This window comes from Crassostrea angulata, chromosome 7 (genome assembly GCF_025612915.1).
Source record: "Crassostrea angulata isolate pt1a10 chromosome 7, ASM2561291v2, whole genome shotgun sequence".
Taxonomy (NCBI): Eukaryota; Metazoa; Mollusca; class Bivalvia; order Ostreida; family Ostreidae; genus Magallana; species Magallana angulata.
Genome location: NC_069117.1, coordinates 32544306 through 32565170, shown reverse-complemented (window position 1 = coordinate 32565170; position 20865 = coordinate 32544306). Strand labels below are relative to the sequence as shown.

The 20865-nt window shown below is 33.1% G+C and overlaps 1 protein-coding gene and 1 pseudogene across 1 annotated transcript; one reads left to right on the top strand and one right to left on the bottom strand.

Moving 5' to 3' along the window:
* The first annotated feature begins 6596 nt into the window (after window positions 1-6596).
* Window positions 6597-7268, top strand: LOC128191306 (putative nuclease HARBI1). Its single transcript, XM_052863385.1, has one exon. The coding sequence runs from the start codon at window positions 6597-6599 to the stop codon at window positions 7266-7268; it is 672 nt and encodes a 223-aa protein (XP_052719345.1).
* A 4201-nt stretch (window positions 7269-11469) lies between these two features.
* Window positions 11470-13606, bottom strand: LOC128191542 (bifunctional 3'-5' exonuclease/ATP-dependent helicase WRN-like; annotated as a pseudogene).
* Window positions 13607-20865: the final 7259 nt, after the last annotated feature.

Here is a 20865-nt window from a genome sequence, read left to right as displayed (position 1 = left end):
TAATTTTTGGTAAATTTTTTTTCGGTAGGTTTATTAATGATTTGAATTTTTGTTTAAGAAAAAAATCTAGATCACGATTATTACCTCTGTTGATACGCGATTTCTTATTTTGTACCAACCATTGGCCCCCGTAACTGTCTATGTGAAGCATTATCCAAAACAAACACGATGATTTTTACGGGACTTTGACACAATTTGTTGTCAGAATTTTAAGAGTTTAAAATTAGATTTGTTATTTTTTAAATGGTTTACCTGTCATTTTGAATGATTGACCAAAATATGAATATTAGTAGTCAAGATACAAGTGAGAAATAGATAGTCTAAGAGGTCAGAATTCATTGTTATGTAAAGAAAGTTCAAATCTTGTGGTTTTTCTTTAAAACAAATAATGTAAAGTAAAGAAATTACACTTTCTTTGTCAAAATGACACTACTTATATAGTCTGTCCCAAGATATTTATGCAGTAAATTTGGGCGATTTCTAATAAAAATACGCATACCTGAGAAAGAAGTGCAACGGAAATCGGTATAGGATATCTTCATTAACAAATTAATCATTTCACGTTAAAAAATTCACAGGAACAAAACCAAATTTCTTGAAATGTTCACATCTTTTCTCTACATGTATTCGGAAGTAACTCGTAATATCTTGCACAAATTTTTCAACATCCGGGTACTTTCATCTTTGTAGCAATGCAAAATCCCCGTAGACTATATACATGTATTTTTAGCCGTGTATTGAAAACTGACAAGATAGAGGGAGTGTTTCAAAGGGCAAATCTTTGGATTTGTTCGTACTATTGAATGGACATTGTTTGAAACCAGAGGTACATGTATTTACACAGTTACAAGTATCGAATACTTTAAGAAAATGTGCTGAAACAAACAAAAAAAACCCCAGATTCAATATGTTTATAAGTTCATTTATTAAGAGCAGCCCAGAACAATTAAAAGTCATAAAAAAGCACAATACAATCAAAAGAATCGAAATAGTTAAACAAAATGCCCTAAGTTTTCCTTAGTGGATTTCCCGATTTCAGCCCTTACAATCATAAAGTGTTTCAGTGGGCGATTTTGAGGAGAAATGAAACTGAAAACTAAAACATAACTTATATTTGTTTAAAAAAAATCATACTTAAAAATGATTCTAAAATGATGTAATATTTTAAAGTTGGACCTCCAATTATCAAGAGCCTATTAGTATCATAGTACTTATGAATAAAATAATAATAATAAACTAGATGCGATCTCGTTGCGAGCAACGAGTGGGTCTTCCGTCCAATAATTTATTTTCACATGATTTTAAAAAAATAAAAATTTTTCAAAATATTTAAAATTCATCCAATCATTTCGAGAAAGATGTCATTAGACGCAGAATTCTAAGCGCAACTTAGATATCATGTATAAAAACTATTCTGCTATCATTTAAACACGATTTAATTAAATTGAATTTTTTTTTAAAAATTCAAAATTCATCCAATCATTGTGAGAAAGATTTCATCAAACGCAGAATTCAAAGCGCAACTTTTATATTATGTTTAGAAATTAGTCTGATGTCATTTAAATACGATTTAATTAAATTTAAAATTTTCAAAAAAATTAAAAATCATCCAATCAATTTGACAAAGATGTCATTTGACGCAGAATTGTAAGTGCAACTTAAATATCATGTTTACAAATTATTCTGATGTCATTTAAACACGATTTAATCAAATTAAAAAACATTTATAAATTTTAAAATCATCCAATCATATCGAAAATTATGTCATTAGACGCAGAATTTAAAGCACAACTTAAATATCATGTTTTGAAATTAGTCTGAGGTCATTTTAACGCGATTTAAATGAGTTTAAATTTTTTGAAAAATTTAAAATTCATTCAATCAATTCGAAAAAGATGTCATCAGACGCAGAATTGTAAGCGTAACTTAAATATTATGTTTTTTAATTAGTCTCAGCTCATTTTAACATGATCGATTTAAATTTAAAATTTTCAAAAAATTAAAAATTCATTCAATTAATTCGAGAAAGATGCCATTAGACGCAGAATTCTAAGTGCAACTTAGATATTATGTTTAAAAATTAGTCTGAGGTAATTTAAACACGATTTAATTAAATTTAAAATTTTCAAAAAATTTAAAAATCATCCAATCAATTCAACAAAGATGTCATTAGACGCAGAATTGTAAGAGCAACTTAGTAATCATGTTTTAAAACTAGTCTGAGGTCATTTTAACGCGATTTAAATGAAATTAAAATGTTTGAAAACTTTTAAATTCATCCAATCAATTTGAGAAGGATGTCATTAGACGCAGAATTCTAAGCACACCTTAGATATCATGTTTTAAAATTAGTCTGAGGTCATTTTAACGCGATTTAAATGAGTTTAAAATTTTCAAAAAATTTAAAATTCATTCGATCAATTTGAAAAAGATGTCATCAGACGCAGAATTGTAAGCGCAACCTAAATATTATGTTTTGAAATTAGTCTGAAGTCATTTAAACAAGATTTAATTAAATTTAAAAAAAAATTCAAAAATCATCCAATCAATTCGAGAAAAATGTCATTAGACGCTGAATTGTAAGCTCATTTTCAATATTACATTTAAAAATTAGTCTGAGGTCAATTTATAAAGATTGAATTAAATTTAATTTTTTTTTTAAATTTAAAATTTATCCAATCAATTCGAAAAAGATGTCATCAGACGCAGAATTGTAAGCGCAACCTGGATATCATGTTTAAAAATTAGTCTGAGATCATTTTAACACGATTTAATTAAATTTTAAATTAAAAAAAAATTAAATTTCATCTAATTTATTCGAGAAAGATATCATTGGACACAAAATTGTAAGCGCAACTTAGATATTATGTTTTAAAATTAGTCTGAGGTCATTTTATTACGATTGAATTAAATTTAAAATTCAAAAAAAAAAAAAATTAAATTTCATCGCATCAATTTGAAAACGATTTTATCAGACGCAGTATTAAAGTGCAACTTAGATAATATGCTTTAGAATAAGTCTGAGGTCATTATAACACATTCATTGAGTTTTAAAATTTAGCTTCCCTACTCGGAATTTCCGGACAATGATTTTCCTCGTGAGGCTAGATGTTCATGTCATCTATCATTTATGAAAATCTCAGCTTCTTATCTTTGCTTGTTTTTGAGGAAATGTGTGGACAAGGAGAATTCGTCAAAAACGTGTCCTATATTTTGACACCAGCTAGCTTCCGTACTCAGAATTTCCGGACAATGATTTTCCTCGTGAGGCTAGATATTTATGTCATCTATCATTTCTGAAAATGTCAGCTTCCTTTCTTTGCTCGTTTTTGAGGAAAAGTGTGGACAAGGAGTATTCGTCAAAATTGTGTCCTATATTTTGACCCTAGCTAGCCTCCGTACTCGGAATTTCCGGACAATGACTTTCCTCGTGAGGCTAGATGTTCATGTCATCTATCATTTCTGAAAATTTCAGCTTCCTATCTTTGCTCGTTTTTTAGGAAATGTGTGGACAAGAAGTATTCGTCAAAAACGTGTCCTATATTTTGACCCCTGCTAGCTTCCGTACTCGGAATTTCCGGACAATGATTTTCCTCGTGAGGCTAGATGTTCATGTTATCTATCATTTCTGAAAAATTCAGCTTCCTTTCTTTGCTCGTTTTTGAGAAAATGTGTGGACAAGAACTTTTAAAAAAATGGCAAAATGGCGGATAAGTCCGAACCGGAAGTGATTTTTAAAAAATAAAAAAAAGCGTATCAAGTTTATATAATAATAGATCGATGCTGAAAATTTGACAACAAGTGAAAAGCTGTCAATGTGACAGCAAACCGGGTTTTCTTTTATGTGAATTGTATCCATAATCCATGTCAACCCGTATCCAGTGAAATGGAGTACCCTATATGCAACATTTTGCCAAAAAATGACTAAGTTCAAAAGCTAGTATTTTTTTCATAAATAATCAGAAATCAAAATCCTAGCAATATGCACACCTCTGATATATGTACAAATGATCTGCAAAAGAACAACTTCCTATCTTGAAGACTGTATGAGGAGTTATCCGTACAATGAGGGTACCCTATATGCAATATTTTGCCAAAAAATGACTAAGTTCAAAAGCTGGTATTTTTTCGATAAATTATAAGAAAGCAAAATCCTAGCAATATGCACACCTCTGATATATGTACAATTAATCTGCAAAAGAACAACTTCCTATCTTGAAGACTGTAGGAGGAGTTATCCGTACAATGAGGGTACCCTATATGCAATATTTTGCCAAAAAATGACTAAGTTCAAAAGCTAGTATTTTTTTCATAAATTATCGGAAATCAAAATCCTAGCAATATGCACACCTCTGATATATGTACAATTGATCTGCAAAAGAACAACTTCCTATCTTGAAGACTGTAGGAGGAGTTATCCGTACAATGAGGGTACCCTATATGCAATATTTTGCCAAAAAATGACTAAGTTCAAAAGCTGGTATTTTTTCGATAAATTATCAGAAATCAAAATCCTAGAATATGCACACCTCTGATATATGTACAATTGATCTGCAAAAGAACAACTTACTATCTTGAAAACTGTAGGAGGAGTTATCCGTACAATGAAGGTACCCTTTTGGCAGCCGCCCGCCCACCCGCCCGCCATTTTCACCATTTTAATAACCGGATTTTTCCGTTGGAAAACCCGGTTAAAAATCGGACCACCCATCTCCGAGAAATTTTCTGCACAAAAATTGTAAAGAAAAAAAAAGAATTAAAAAAAAGGTGAAAAAGAAACATGACAATAATAGAAGGGTCTTCCGCTGAAGACGGAAGACCTTAATAAATAAATAAATAAATAATAATAAATAAAAGTAAATAAAATTTAAAGAGGCGTAAAATACGCAATAAAAGACGTTTGAACGCGAATAATTGGAATTATAACACGAGATAAGCCTTTGTCGTGTAGTAAATTTTGAATTTAAATGCCTTTCAGAATATCTCGGATTTAATGCAAAAATGCAATAATGAAAGCAATAAAGTTTATTTAGAAGGCGTAAAAGAATGTTTCCAAAAGACATAATAACGCCATTGTTTCATATTTTTACTATACACAGTATCTACATGTAAGTCAGCTGCACAGAAATGAAGGAAGGTAATGTGAGATAAATACTTATAGATATTACATATTTATATTACATCCTTCATATATAAGTGAACGTATATATATATATATATATATATATATATATATATATATATATATATATATATATATATATATATATATATATATATATATATATATATATTTTGAGTTCATTCCTTATAATTTAATTTTATGTAATTCACTGTACAAATTGAGTGCGTTTCACTTGAAAAACAATATAAACGTAACGTCAAGCGGATTAGTACGTTTTTGACGTTGGTGCATTGTGACGTGTCTTGAAACGTAAAAATCAGGTTATATAAGAAATGAATGCAATATTCATTAGTTTTATATGATGAAAAAATGGTTTCGGGCAGTTTACGCTTAAAATGTACCAAACCATTTTATATCGTATAAAACTTATAATAAATATTGAATTCATTACTTATAATTTATTTTTATTTTGCTAAAAATTGTAGTCATTTGACCTTAAAGGCATCTCACTCCTCACGATTTGATTTCATGGCGCAGATGATCATTATATTTTAAATGAATATGATTTCATTTATTTAATAATCAAAGAAAGATCATTATTTCATTATTACACACCATTCATAAAGAAAATCCATTTGAATTCAAGAAACAAACAAATTTTTGGGAGAACTATTTTTTCGTGCGGAAAGAGTTTAGACAAAACGATGACAGAAACAAGCAATTTTATAAATTTTCAATATACTTTTCTTTTATTATACTTTATTAATTAATCACATTTTCAACATTTGATAAGTTTGTGCAAGTTCTATAGGTTCTTGATATGTACAAAGTTAAATTTTGAGAGAGTGATACAAGTTTAGCATAAAAGCATGCAAATACATGTATAAAGAAAATTTCTAAATTTTTTTAGCCCAATTTTGCGATAATTTTACCATTGAAGCCATATATCTAAAATTTTGACATCACTGACCCCCTTGTTTTTTTTTATGTCAAAAATGATACTGAATACATATCTAGACAAATTGGATTAATCTTATATTATCCTTGATATTCAAAATATTTTTATTTCAAATCAAACTGTAACTATTATAGAAAAAGTATATATTTTAAGTGCAAAAAGGTCACAAAAAATTATGCAGCTTCGTACATTTTTTTTCGAAATGCCTCTTTTCAGTGTGAAAATTGTGCATAATTAAAAACAATATTTGAAGAAATAAGTTTGCTTAATCAAAAATACTGACAACAAATCCTCATCAGGGCCGGGATTCATAAAGATACTTAAACAGTACTGAAGTGTAAGAAAATACTTAAACTCATAAAAAATACTTAAGTTACGCAAAGAATTTGCTTTTAACTTAAGTTTTATTCATAAAACAACTTATGCCTAAGAAAAATCTTAAGCAATACTTAAATCTAAGAGTTCTCTTGAGGTGTCTTAAAGTTCTAAGAAAAACTTAAGTTCAAAATCAAAATGGCTGCCGTCAGAGCACAAAGAAGATGTTTTCGCAAAAGAAAAGACTGTTTGGTAGAGTACAGTGACGCTGAACTAGTTGAGAGGTATAGATTTGATTCAGCTGGTATCCACTTTTTAGAGGGGTTGATTGGTAATGAACTTATGAGTGGTTCACGCAGAAACTGTGCAATTTCTCCACTGCAGAAAGTTTTATTTACACTGAGATTTCTAGCCACCGGGAAAATGCAATTGTGCAATGGAGACGACATGGGTGTCTCGCAGCCCACCGTTTCTAGGGCAATTACTGCCACTCTTAGATGTCTCTCTTCTCCACAAATTTGTGCTCAGTTTATAGAATTTCCACTTAATCTTCAAGAAATTCGCAAAAATCAAGAAGAGTTCTTCAAATTCGCCGGGTTTCCGGGAATTGTTGGGGCCATCGATGGCACACATGTACAAATTATCGCTCCTTCTGAATACGAAAACGAGTATGTTAACAGACATCAATACCACAGCATCAACACACAGGTCGTCTTTGATCCATTCCACAAGATAATTGATGTCGTAGCGAAATGGCCAGGGTCAACACATGACTCAAGGATCTTGAATGAGAGTAGACTCAAGTCATTGTTTGACCAGAACAGAATCCCTCTTCACGCGCATTTGCTAGGAGACAGTGATGGCTCTTAACTCCATTTTTGTGACCAAACCAAGGTTGTCAAACAAACTATTACAGGTACGTTTCCCATTTCACATAATTCTCTGTCAGGAAACCCACGACCAGTCTCGCATACGCTTACTGATATCACTATAACTCCATCAAAAATGACAATGCAAAGTCAGGGAAAAAGTTGTCACTGGTTTTTGCTGCTTGTAAAACAGAAGCGAGTTGAAATAGATGACGTGAATATTCCTGATGAGGATAACACAAAGAAAGACATTAGTAAACTTCCCTGTGCAACATGGATTCCAACCATTGACAGCTTTCAGAGTCTATTGGAGAGCTTTGCTTTTCAAATTGCCCACATCATATTAAAGTATGTCTCGCATTTGTCTCAAGTGAAAGAACAATTTCTAAAGCATCTTCAACACAAGCACATGGAACAAATGAAACAGAAAACACTATTTCTGAACTGTGATCTTATTGATGCAAGTGAAAATAGTTCCCAAGGCATGATTGAAATCCTACAAAAGGTTCACAACATTGCTGTACCACATTTAAGAAATGAAAAGCAGAAAGATGTTCTAGAAAAAGTTGTGTTTGGGGGTGATGTGCTAACCATCGAGAGAGCATTCTCTGCGCAAGAAGCAATGCAGAACACGGCAGATAAATTTGATGGACTTGGTGGCATTATTCATAGACCTGAGGGGCTGCATAGACTGATGAACTTTACTTTGGTATCATGTAACACAGTTGTTCTTCAGTTCAGTTGATTTCAGATGTTTCAAGCGAGTTCTTTGTTCTTTTCTTGTTTGGTTGTGGGTGTTATGGAAAAACATCAGCATTTACCTTTCACACTATACAATCTTGCAGGTATAATTGTACAATAATTTAAAGTTCTGATCAAAAATTATATACTTGTAAACTTTATATAAGCATTAGAGGGACATTATGTCTGTCTGTGTGGAACTTTAACTATGGCCCTATCAATTTCAAGAAATACTCTAGGTCATAAAATACATGTATAGGTCAGAATTTTGTACAGTTTTCCTGACTATAATTGTTAGAAGTAAAGTTTCACCATTAACACATTTTTATTGGATTTTTATTACTTTATCAACTGCATGATCTTATTTTGTAGAAAGCTGTTTTACGTATATAGAAATTTCAAAAATTGTTTTTATTAAATACTTTCTAGCTCACCTGAGCTAAAAGCTCAAGTGAGCTTTTCTGATCACTTTTTGTCCGGCGTCCCTCTGTCTGTCCATTAACTTTTTATATTTTCGACTTCTTCTCCAGAACAACTGGGCTGATTTCAACCAAAGTTGGCACAAAGCATCCTTCGGTGAAGGGTATTTAAGTTTCTTAAAATGAAGGGTAAGCCCTTTTACAAAGGGAGAAAAAAAAATTTCATTTAAAATTTGTTTTTTTAAAAAACCATTTGGCCTGAATAGCTGTAACTTGTGTGGAAGTATCCTCAGGTAGTGTAGATTCACGTTTGTTTAAATCAGGATGCTGGGGATAGGGTGGGGCCACAATGGAGGGGGGGGGGGAATCAAATTTAACATAGGAATATATAGGGAAATATCTTTAACAATTATTTTCCTAGAAATGTCAGCAGATAGTGTAGATTAAAATTTGTCAAAATCATAATTTTCAGGACTACGGTTGGGCCACCTTGGGGGGGGGGGTCATTTTACAAAGGAAAACATTTAAATTATCCACAAAATCTCAAATGTTATTTTATTTGATTTTACTTACATGCAAGCATTTTGAATTATTGTTGAATCTTTAAAATTGTTTAGACTCAGGCCCCTGAATAATTCTTTGGGCACACTAGAGGTTCAAAGGTTGACATAGGTTTATAATCCAAATATAAATAGTCATTTTCTCGAGAACTGCAGTGCTCAATATGTAATATGACTGTAAAATCATCCTTTTACAAGGGGGGTCAATGATAAACAGAAGAATATGCAGGGTAATTTTTCTATATACAGGATCTATTATACGACATTGTTCAAATATTTTGTATATGACTCCATAAAACCGATTTTATTACGTCCATCTTTGCTCAGGTGAGCGATGTGGTCCATGGGCCTCTTGTTTATAATTGTAATGTTTCTCAGTATACTTGTTTGAACCCATATTCTATCCACTCTGATGTGTATATGTTCTTATAAAAAATTGGAAATGTTTTCGGGCATTTATCAACTATTTTACAAAGACAAGAGTGCAAGTGACAAGGGATCCCTCTATCAGTTGAGAAATTTGATCAGCAGAAGAACAGTGACAGGTGCAGATAATGTGACTCAAAATTATAGGTAATGTATATAATTAAATGTATAACTTAAACCATTTTTGAGACGTCATCTTTAGTTTAACCCGAGTCCAGTAAATCTCTTTCTGTCCTATCTAATAAGTTACCTCAGTGTAACAGTAAGTTTCTACTTATTGTTCAGATACAAGTGACATGCTGGACAGCTTCAGATACATTGTAAATGGGGTAAACACACAAACACATAAGAGACAAATAAACACAAATATATGGGGTTTTTTGAAATGTACACACCTTTCCACATATTTTAATAGGACTAAAGTAATAAAAAGACAAAATTTTAATTGTAAGTTTAGAGCCAAAGAACTATTCATTCTCTCAGATATTGCTATCTGTCAAATATCTGACAGAATAGACGGTTTTTCTGTTTTTAACTATTTACCTATCATTATAATATTATGTCTGTCAATGTGTCTTGGTTCTTCAATGAGAATTCAACTGATCTTTTTGTATGTATATAATTTTAATTACAATTGAATGCCTCTCTTAAGCAATGTTTTTCTACCATTCATTGCATAAATGTACATATATTTATTTATATGTGAAATGTCAGATCTCATTACCAGTTTATTGAGGACGTCACAGATGCATATATCATTGGTGCTTTCTTGGATAGATTTGATATGGACAACATGACCTCAAAGCCATCAGAAATCCCATTATTTTCCCTTATGACTGACAAAGAAAAGGTTGATTGGGTTACCAAGGCAGCAGTCGCAGTTTTAGATCATTTACACGTTTCAAAGTTTGATAGTTTAGATGAATTTTCAGAAAATATAAGCTCTCTAGATAGAGATGAATTTAACATTAATGCAATGCATAAACGAGAAAAATTTGAATGTGCAATGTGTGGAAAATCTTACATAAAGAGAACTGGTTTCGGAAGCATCTTAAGAAAAAGTATCAATGGAAATTTCATTCTCCTGAAGAGAAATCCTCTGCAACCGACAGTCCGCTAAAATGCTTTTTGTTTATGTCGTTACTGCTTCGAGATACGAACAATTCATACTGCATGGGGGATGGAGACAGAATTACGCGCAATGCATTCTTTGAATGGATATTTGCATCAGCACTTGGACACACAAAATATAAAATCTGGCTCTTCAGAATGATTTCTTATGTCAGTGGACTTCTTTCTAAGAAACAGGCGTATGAGTACAAATGGAACATGACAGTTAATCTTGTTAGAGGAACTGGGCACAACATCCCATATGACAACTGCGTTGAAATTCAGGTGCATAACATCAAAAGTCAGCTCCAAAGTCAGGGCTCAAATAAATCGTTTGAATCCGCAAAAAACATTTGCTTAACTAGTCAAGTGATCGAGGAAATTAAAGAACAACTTATGAAAACAACACATTCTTACAAGACGAAACGATTCAGGCCTCCAGTAGATAATACCAAAGACATTCAATTGTAGAATGCTTAAGAAAAAAATGGACCAATTAAAGACCTGACATGGCCTGAATTTGAAAATTTTAAGGACCCAATTAAACGTAATGATGTGAATAAATTACATGACTGGATAAAACACCAAAAAATTGTGGCAAATGAGTATTTGACAGAATATAGATATTGCTGATTGTTATATTGTTTATCTCTTTGAATAAGTTTTAATTTACAATAGCTATTACAACAAGAAGTTCTTTGATTTTAACTTTCATCAGCGGTAAAAGAAATGAAAAATTATTGCACACAATGTAACGTTACCGTGCAAGACAAAACTGACATGAAAATAATTACTGTAAGTACCATAGTTGAAGTTGAAAATTGTTCTTGTTATAGTATAATAAAGTTATAAAAGTATTACAGTGAATTATCTTAATTTAAAAAGAAGTATTTTTAACGTCAAGTGCCTGTGATAATTACTTTATACTAATATAAACAAAGTTCACACTTATGGTAACCTTCCAAATTTTATTAGTAATCACTACTGAGCTCAGACTGAGTGTCACTTTCAGAACTAGAAGTTTCATCATCATCATCATCATCTACATGAAAATCATATGGATGATCAAAACTATTACAATCACCTTTATCACATTTACAATCTTTAGCACATATGTCACAACAAGCATGTCCATAACGTTCATTGTTAGGCCTAGCATTATATGATCTTAATAGAATCTCCCTGCGACAATATACAATTATTTAATGCTTGAGCAGTCAATAGACCAGAATATTTTTCACGAGGTGCAGGGAACAGCTCAGTATGATCTATTGCCCGAGGCCAACGGCCGAGGGCAATAGATCATACTGAGCTGTTCCCTGTACCAAGGGAAAAAATTCTGGTCTATTGACTGTTCAAGCATTAAATAATTGTTTTATTACCTAATTCCTTTTTTAGTTTTCGAGGTTTACAATTTGCATATTGCAGATGGTTTTCGTGCCATTATGTAATATACTAAGATTTTTTTTTCATCTTTTACATGCACAAAACCTGTTGCATGCATTACAACATCTCAATTTAATATTAGTTTACACAAAGAAGGGGGAGTCTTCAACCCATTAGATTTTAAATAGTCTTTTACCTTATATGAGGCTTTAAAACTGTTGATTATTTGATACTCTATTTTGATAATATTGAATTTGGTTTCACCAAGTACTAAAAACAGCGTCTATGTAAAGGAATATCCATTCCCTGAGAACTATCGAAAGAATGTAACATTAACATAACCGCGTTCTGAAATACGTTGCCGGTCCAATAGATCGCAGTCTATTGACCGGCGGTCCAATAGATCGCAGTCTATTGACCGGCAGTTCAAAATAGACGCAAATATTTAATTTGTAATAAAACAACAAAATCCCTTTGATTAGGTAATAATTGCTGTTATTATTGATATACAACTTCATGTCTTCATCTAAATTTCTACACTGTCTACCATTGTATACCAATAAAGCCATTGCTGTTGTTGAGGTATCCCTTCCAGCTCTCCCTATCTGTTGCACAAATGAGTCCATGTCTTTTGGGGGTCCATAATTGATCACTTGATTTAAATTTGAGAAGTTCACACACATACCTTCAGCACTTGTGGCAATAAGAATGCGTAATTTGCCATTTGGTTTGTTCATTTCAAGCTTGATAGTCTCTTTCACAGGATCTGGGGTTTTGGAATGATACATGTGAAGGTACTGAATATCATCTTTTAACTCCATTCTGAACATGGAAAGAGTTCACCACAAGTTTTTATGGACGTACAGAATATTATACACCGTGGGCACTTCTCTTTCTCCTTTTTCACAGATGTAATCAGGAATGAAAACGTTTTTTCCTAAAGGCACACTGCTTTTGACTTTCCTTAAAAAAAGTTTCACATTTTCGCGGTCAGGATTGTCAATAATTTGAATGTAATTAACCATGCAGAATTTTTCTCTCATACATTTTCTTGCAGCTGCATTTGCGGTGGCTGTTATTAGAAGTACCGGGCATTCAGTCAAGGATCTAATCTCTCCAAGCTTTGCATACCATTCACGAAATGGATTGTCACCATTGGAACTCTCCCCCCTGAAAATATGTGTTAAATCCCAATGTTAATTTTCATTGTCACAACATTTTAGTGTGTATATATATATAAGCTCAAATATAAGCATGGTATCAGACCATCTAAACAAAACAAGAGTAATTGTATCATGGTGATTCTTAATATCATGTGTCTATTAACAGGTAGTATTGTAAATAAATAATATGCAGTTTAATTAAGGTTATTTTGAGTGTGTGCTGTCAGTGTGTCATGTTGTGGTGCATAAAATAATGTTTTCAATATTTTTATCTATCCCCAATTCAAAGCATACTCACCATTGTAACACAGTATGTGCTTCGTCTCCAACAAACAACTCCAAGTTTTTGTAAGGTGGCGATGTCAACAAATCTCTCCATTTAGTAACTGATAATATGGACTCGGGTGAAGAAAAAACGAATTGATATTTACCGGCAACAAGATCGTCTTTGTTATTACCTTGCCCAATGTATGTAGCTGTAAATCCAATCGACGTAAGGTATCCACTTTGTTCTTTCATTATTGATAATAATGGTGAAATAACTAACACTTTACAGTCGGTTCCGTGTTTTTCCATCCAACACGATGGAAACGATTGATAACACAAACTTTTCCCTCCGCCTGTTTTAACCGATAAATATACATCCATTTTATATAAAAGAGCATTTAGTGTTTCTTTCTGAAACGGTTTTAATTCGATCTAAGAAAACTTCTTGCAGATGGTTTTTGTGTATTCGGCCATGTTGGATCTTATCCCTATTGAAGTATGTAAGGGCTTACGCGATTGGCCAGATTTTCCTTCAGAAAAACATGCACAAGCCAATCAGATAAAAGCATGAATGATAGATGAGCGCAAGAAAAGTTGAATGAGAGGACCCACGGTCAGTAAGCCTATGCGAGACTGGCCGTGGGTTTCCGACGATGGGGGAAATGACATTCATTTTTCCTATTGGATCGGAACAGTTTTGATCGGGATCAGATAAACATTATCTCCTTTATTTTCGTGATTTTTTTTTCTGTAACCAAAGGCGTCGGAACCGGGGGGGGGGGGGGGGGGGGGGGGGGAGGCTTTTTTTTGCAAAGTTAGACCTAACCATTAAACACATAGCATCATAAAGGATTCAGCCCTCCACTTTTTCCCGCCGGAAATACAATTGTTCCTAAATTTACCTTAAAAGATTGAAATATTGGGAAGACGGAGTCATAGGCATACTAGCCCCCCCCCCCCCCCCCCCCCCCCCCCCCCGGATAAGGAATTTCATGATACGGAGGGAAATTTTTTTTTGGTATGTAATAATTTCATTTTCTTTATTTTTGGAACTATAGGTATAACCCCCCCCCCCCCCACCTATGAGGATATCCATGATTTTGGGAAGTAGTTTATTTTTCCAGTATTTCTGAGGATAAGTCTAGCTCCATCGAACGAGCTTTTTGTACAGCTCTGGAACGTCCATCATATTTTCAATACTGATTGCAGGCAATCGCAGACAAACACTGGGGCCTGGATAAGTTCCTTATGGGCCACTTCTTCGATCATCTGAGGTAATGTTATCTTCGTTGGAAGCTTTCGAGAATCATGGAGAACCATAACATCCAAAACCTCTTCAAAATCAATTTCATCAAAATCCTGAAAGGCAGACTTTAAGATTGCGGCTTCTGATTCGGACACGTGCAAAAGGAAATGTTCTTGCAGAGAGGAATGAATCCTTCCATATAATCACTGTTCTATAAACGGCTGAGCAAAACGAACCGGGAAATACTTTTGTGCTTGCCGTCCAAACAACAATTTCCCAACTGCGTTCCATTCCTTTTCTCCGAAGTCATGTTGAAGACAAGGTAATTTGGCCATCGTTCCCAAATTGCACTGATCGTAAAACGTATTTCAAAACTTTGACAGTGTATCTCTAGTGACGCGTCCGTTGTCTTCAGCATTTTCTACATTTGATTTCCGTTCGGCATGGCCATTTCAAAAGAAATAATCGCATTTGTTATAGCCAATCCAGTAAAGGCGTCTATCAAATCCTTTTGGACTTGTCCGCAACTTTAAATTTTAATTTTTTGACACTGACTGGAATGGTTTCGATGTTTAAGAGACCAGGTATTTCTCCGAGATCAAGAAAAGAATAGGCATTTGGAAATGTATGGTAATGTAGGTAAGGTATGACCTCGTCGTTTGGTTCTTTATTACTTTCATGGTTACCTGATACCGTTGCAGTTTCAGAATTTTCATCCCACTTATTCTTTTGAATTTCCGCTGAGTTATGATCATCATCTTCTTCCGCACTGGACACCATTGCTCGATTTTCACGTCTGATGTTTATTTCAGGGAGATTGTCACTTCTCACATCTGTCACTTCACTTAATTTCATCGCTTTGGCGTCTATATCATATTCTATGTCTCTCATGACAGGGTCATCATCGGCATTATTGTGTTCTCGTACATTTGTTGAAGTCATCGAATTTTCGACGATTCTCTCCAAAAAATCCCATAAATCAATGTCAAAATCACTTACTTTGTCTTTAGGACTCTCTCCATTAGGAAAGAACAGCTTTTTTGCCTCCTGCAGAATATCTTGCTCAGTTGAGTCTTTTTTTTTAAGCATACTTTTCGGGTACCTCCTCCTGCCCCGAAATGAACTTGCTTTGCCCGGAGATGTCTTTTGTGAACCAAACCGAGTTAAATAAAACGTTTATCCTTAAAAGCATTTTTGTTTCCGTTCTGTCGACGCATTTATTTTTCCTCTAAAATTTCTCTCTTACTTTAAGATTTAGCTTTATCTAAAAGATATCCTGAAGAAATTACAAGAGTTTTTTTCTTTTTATCCCCGTGTTCGCTTTTTAACAGCTGTCTTAAATGAAGTCTGTCTCCGTGAATTGGTAAGAACGTGGACAGTTCAGTGTCAGTCATCAGATGGACAAGATCTGGTGTAATTAGATTACAAAAAAGCAAAGAAAATCAGTTTATTAAAAAAAAAAACCCAATAGGTCTAACTATAAAACGTATTTTGTACGTTGCGCAGTTACTTACAAATAACTTTTTTCTAATGAAATTCAAAATTAAAACATTTTTTTTTACACTATTAAGGTTTTCAAAATATAAAGCTTTTTAAAAGTATTACAAGCTACGCAAAGAAAGAAATAATAGTCTTTATTTCGTTTTTTGTTAGAGAGAGAAGGGGAGATAACCCTATTGTTACTTCACATTAATGCTTATTAGATGCATAATCCCTCTGATAATTTAAATTTAAATAAAATAAGAAACATTAAAATCGTATTAATACCAAAATTCTTCTGTAGAATTGAAATATAAACAAATTCAGTTTATAAATGAAATATTCTGGTATTCTTTCCATTCTCAAAAAAGAAATTGTCATATATTTGAAACAACGAAGTAATAATTTATAGTCTTTATGTATGCCCCCCTTCGAAGAAGGGAGGGCATAATGCTGTGCTGCTGTCTGTCTGTCGGTCGGTCCACCAATGGTTTCCGTTCATTTCTTCACAGAGGATTAAAAATCCTGTAAGCTTTGTTTACATAGTGAAGAATTGAAAGCTCTAAACTCGCTTATAACTCAAAAAATGACACTCAAATTTTTAAAATGCCTTACTGAAGCATTGTAAACACTTAAATCGAAAAAATAATTTTTGACCAAAATCGTGACCATGTCCCTTCAATTCTCATAAATCCAGTAAACAAAATACTGAGTGTGCACAACTCCCCCCACCCCCCCCCCCCCCAAAAAAAAACCCCTTAACAAGCAAACGATCAAAAATAAGAAACATGTTAACTAATAAATTCAATAAGAAATATTTACATTATATAAAATAAAACCTATTGTCTAGATACAATAAAATAATCAGCGTTTTGAAGAAATATCTTGTGTGTCAACCATAAAATAAACAAGAGATGTTTGTGAAACACATGCCCACTCCCTCCCTTAACAAGCAAACGATCAAAATATAAGAAACATGTTAACTAATAAATTCAATAAGAAATATTTACATTATATAAAATAAAACCTATTGTCTAGATACAATAAAATAATCAGCGTTTTGAAGAAATATCTTGTGTGTCATCCATAAAATAAACAAGAGATGTTTGTGAAACACATGCCCCCCTCCCTTGGAAACATCCACAAAGAAAATGAACCTAAACTGAAAATATTTGGAATTTTTACTAAGTCCAAGGGGCATAACTCTGTCATAAATAGCTCTATCATACCAAAAATCGAACTTGACCTAGATATTTTATAGTTAAACCTGTATACAAAATTTCATACCAATATGTGTACCCTCTGCGAAAAAAATGAGCTGAAACTGGAAAATTGGATTTTTTCTACGTCCAAGGGCCATAACTCTGTCGAAAATTGCTCGATCGTACCCAATATCGAACTTAACCTAGATATTATCATGATAAACCTGTATACCAAATTTCATTTCAATATGTTTATCCTACGCGAAGAAAATGAGCTGAAACTGCAAATAACTCAAATTTTTCTAAGACCAAGGGCCATAACTCTGTCGAAAATTGCTCGATCGAATCCAATATCGAACTTGCTCTAGATATTATCATGAAAAACCTGTATACCAAATTTCATTTTAATATGTTCATCCTTTGCAAAAAAATGAACGGAAACTGTTGGTGGACCGACCGACCGACAGACAGCAGCAAAGCAATATGCCCTCCCTTCTTCGAAGGGGGGCATAATAAATATGACAAGAAGTCAAACTTTAATCAATATCAGACTGGTGATTTGGTCTCTGATTAATGGAGAGCCCAGATACTGACCTTGAGAGTCACAAGTTGCAACCAAAGTACATTGGTCCTTGTTTGATTCTAGAAAAGATCAACAATTTGTTATACAAAGTTAAAATCAACGCGAAAGCTAATGTCAAGATGATACATCACAATAAAATAAAGCCATATGTAGGAGAAATGTTGCCTTGGATGAGGAAGTTTATCAAGAAGAATTAAATACATTTGATAACTAAAATATATTGATCATAGATATGTTATATGCTCTACTGTCAGAATTTTTTTTCATCAATACCTTAGGAAGGAGATGATGCATTTTGAATTCATATGGTTATATATAAACAAGCCGAATACATATTCAATGTATCACAGAACTTGGTCCTAGCCTGGGGTTGGAAATTCTGGGATTAGAGATTACTAATACATATATAAGTACTTATACTTACATGTATCTACTTCTTCTTACAGTTGTTGTTATCATCGTTGATCAGAAAAGCCACTATGGACCCAGCAGCTCTTAAATTGGCAAAGAAGAAATACCCAGTCTTCCAATGTACATTTACAGATTGTTCAGAGCATGGAGATCGGGCGCGGGTAACCATGGTTAGACATGTGCTACTTAAACATACAGCTAATGTCAAGGTCCCTTTTCAATGCTCCATTTGTGACTTCGTATCGATGTCAGAGAAGGAATTAATCAAACATTCCAAGTGGAACCTCCCACACAAGAGCCAGGGTCAAGGAACATTCGAAATTATCAAAGGAAGAGAACCTATGAGTATCTCAGAGTTGAATTTAAAGAAATGGGAGAATGCAGCATCAGTCACATTCTGGTCAAATAAATTACAAAAAAAGAAGAGAACAGTTGGCAAGTCAGATGTAAAGTTATGCAGTGTCAAGAATCGTGAGATTGAATCGGTGGTAGAAGAAAGGATAGAATACATTAGAAATCACCTGTTGGGATTAGGCGATGAAGACTACGAGATTGACCAAGAAACAGTTAAAGCTGCTTGGTCCGATTTTTTTGTAATTACAGTATCAAATTTTTTTCCATACAAATCATTAATCTTAGAAAGTTATGGACTTTCTCCTATTTACACCAGCAAAATCAGTCTCCTTTCAAAGTTAGACATATTCAAATAAATAAAAATAATTTCTCTTTGGGCAAACGAAAAAACAAACCAAAATGCATCACGGGAATGTTTAGAAAAGGAAACCGCTTGGTTTCGTCCCCCGAGTGATTGGGGTTATTCAACCCGCATGCTATGCATCGATTGTAAAGAAAGCAGACTTTGGAAATATTAGCGAACAAAACGTACACATGTTTATTTGTAATTGTCTGATCATTTCGACCTTTATTTAAAGCGATGTCAAAGTCGTAATACAACCATACCCGTCTCGTCGTCAGGGGTGAAATTTAACATGAGGCGAAATAACGCGGTACCTTTTCATGTCGTTTGTTTTGTTAGCAAATTTTGTACGTATTTTTCTTCATTGAAATTTGGCATAATTGACGGGTAAAACTACTGCAATGTCTATTATTATACATATACTAAGCATAGCCATCGTTTAAAAGCGTGCATAAAATTTGATATAAAATCGGACCAAGCAGCTTTAAGGAGAATGGCAAACCAGAGGAAGATAGTACATGCATATCTAAGAAAGAGAAAATCCTGGATGAGAAGTTGAAGAAGATCGACGAAGTATTTAGAATGGTTTCAGAAATAAACAGGAATGGCCCGACCAGGGGACTCTCCCCAATCCCTCTGAGGGAACAGACCCCACCACTGAGACAGAGGAGTGCATCAAGAAGTCCGATTAAGAGAAAATCAGCTCCTCTTGCCCCCCATACGTCATTCCCCTGTAGAAGACATCGTCCTATAAACAAGAGAACCAACAACTGGCGAGAGATGAAGTGGAGGAGAGCCACGACCCTTTTCGAAGATAAAGATCGATTATGGATTTTTGCCGCTGGTAGTTTTGATCGTTTGCTGATTAGTAAAAATATCGAGAATTATCGTCTGTTCTTCACCTCTGATTCCTTGATTTTTAGAGAGCAGTTGGTACGTTAAGTCGTTCCAATTTATTTTTTAAAATTTTTATTTTTTAAAAATTTATTTTATTTTATTCATTTAACTTTGGGGTTTTTATATGATCGGAATATCAACTATGCGGTTATTTAACTGCAAGTTGTTATTTCCGTGATTTTTTTTTTGAGGACTTTCTTAGACTTTTAATTTGATTGAAGTTGGTTAAGATTTTGAAGTATTTTTGATTGAAAATTATTTTTGAACAAGTTAAGATTTATTTAAGTATTTTTGGCGATTTTTTTGGGAAATCATTTTTCATTAGTAATATTTTTCTTTTTGCAATTATTGATAAATAAGTTATAGGAATAAACTAATGTTGTTTATTAAAACAGTAAATTAACTGTGATATGCATCCGTGGTTCTGTTTTTGTCTATAAGTAGGTTAACCCATAATGAACATCACAGTAATTTAACTGTTCGTTCATGTTTTGGTTGTTTATTAATTTCAATTAATTTTCTTATTTAATTGTATGTTGATAGGTAAACCATAATAGTGAACGAATGAGTAATTTAACTCCAGTTCACCGAATGGTACAGTAAATCCTGTTTTGCATTCAATCAAATGTCACATAACGGGATTATATGAAAAAAGTTATTCCCTTTGCCCACCCTTATATATTTGGAAAGTTTTTTAAAGAAGGTTCTGGTGATACATTAATGATTTTTAATATATTAATTATATGTGTAATTAAGGTCTGAATGAGCGTGAGAGTGTAATTATAATTTTAGTATTAAAATGTTGTGTCACTGAATAGATTTAATATTATCATCTTGAATAAATCTTGATTATTTGAATGAATTCAGGAGTTCTGCATAGGTCCAAATGGTATTGACTTTGTTTATAAATTTTGCGTATTTAAATATCTTACAATGCTGCTCCGCTACATTAAAACTTAATAGATTAGCGATAAATTACAGCTACCCGTGATCATTATAATGACGTTATGA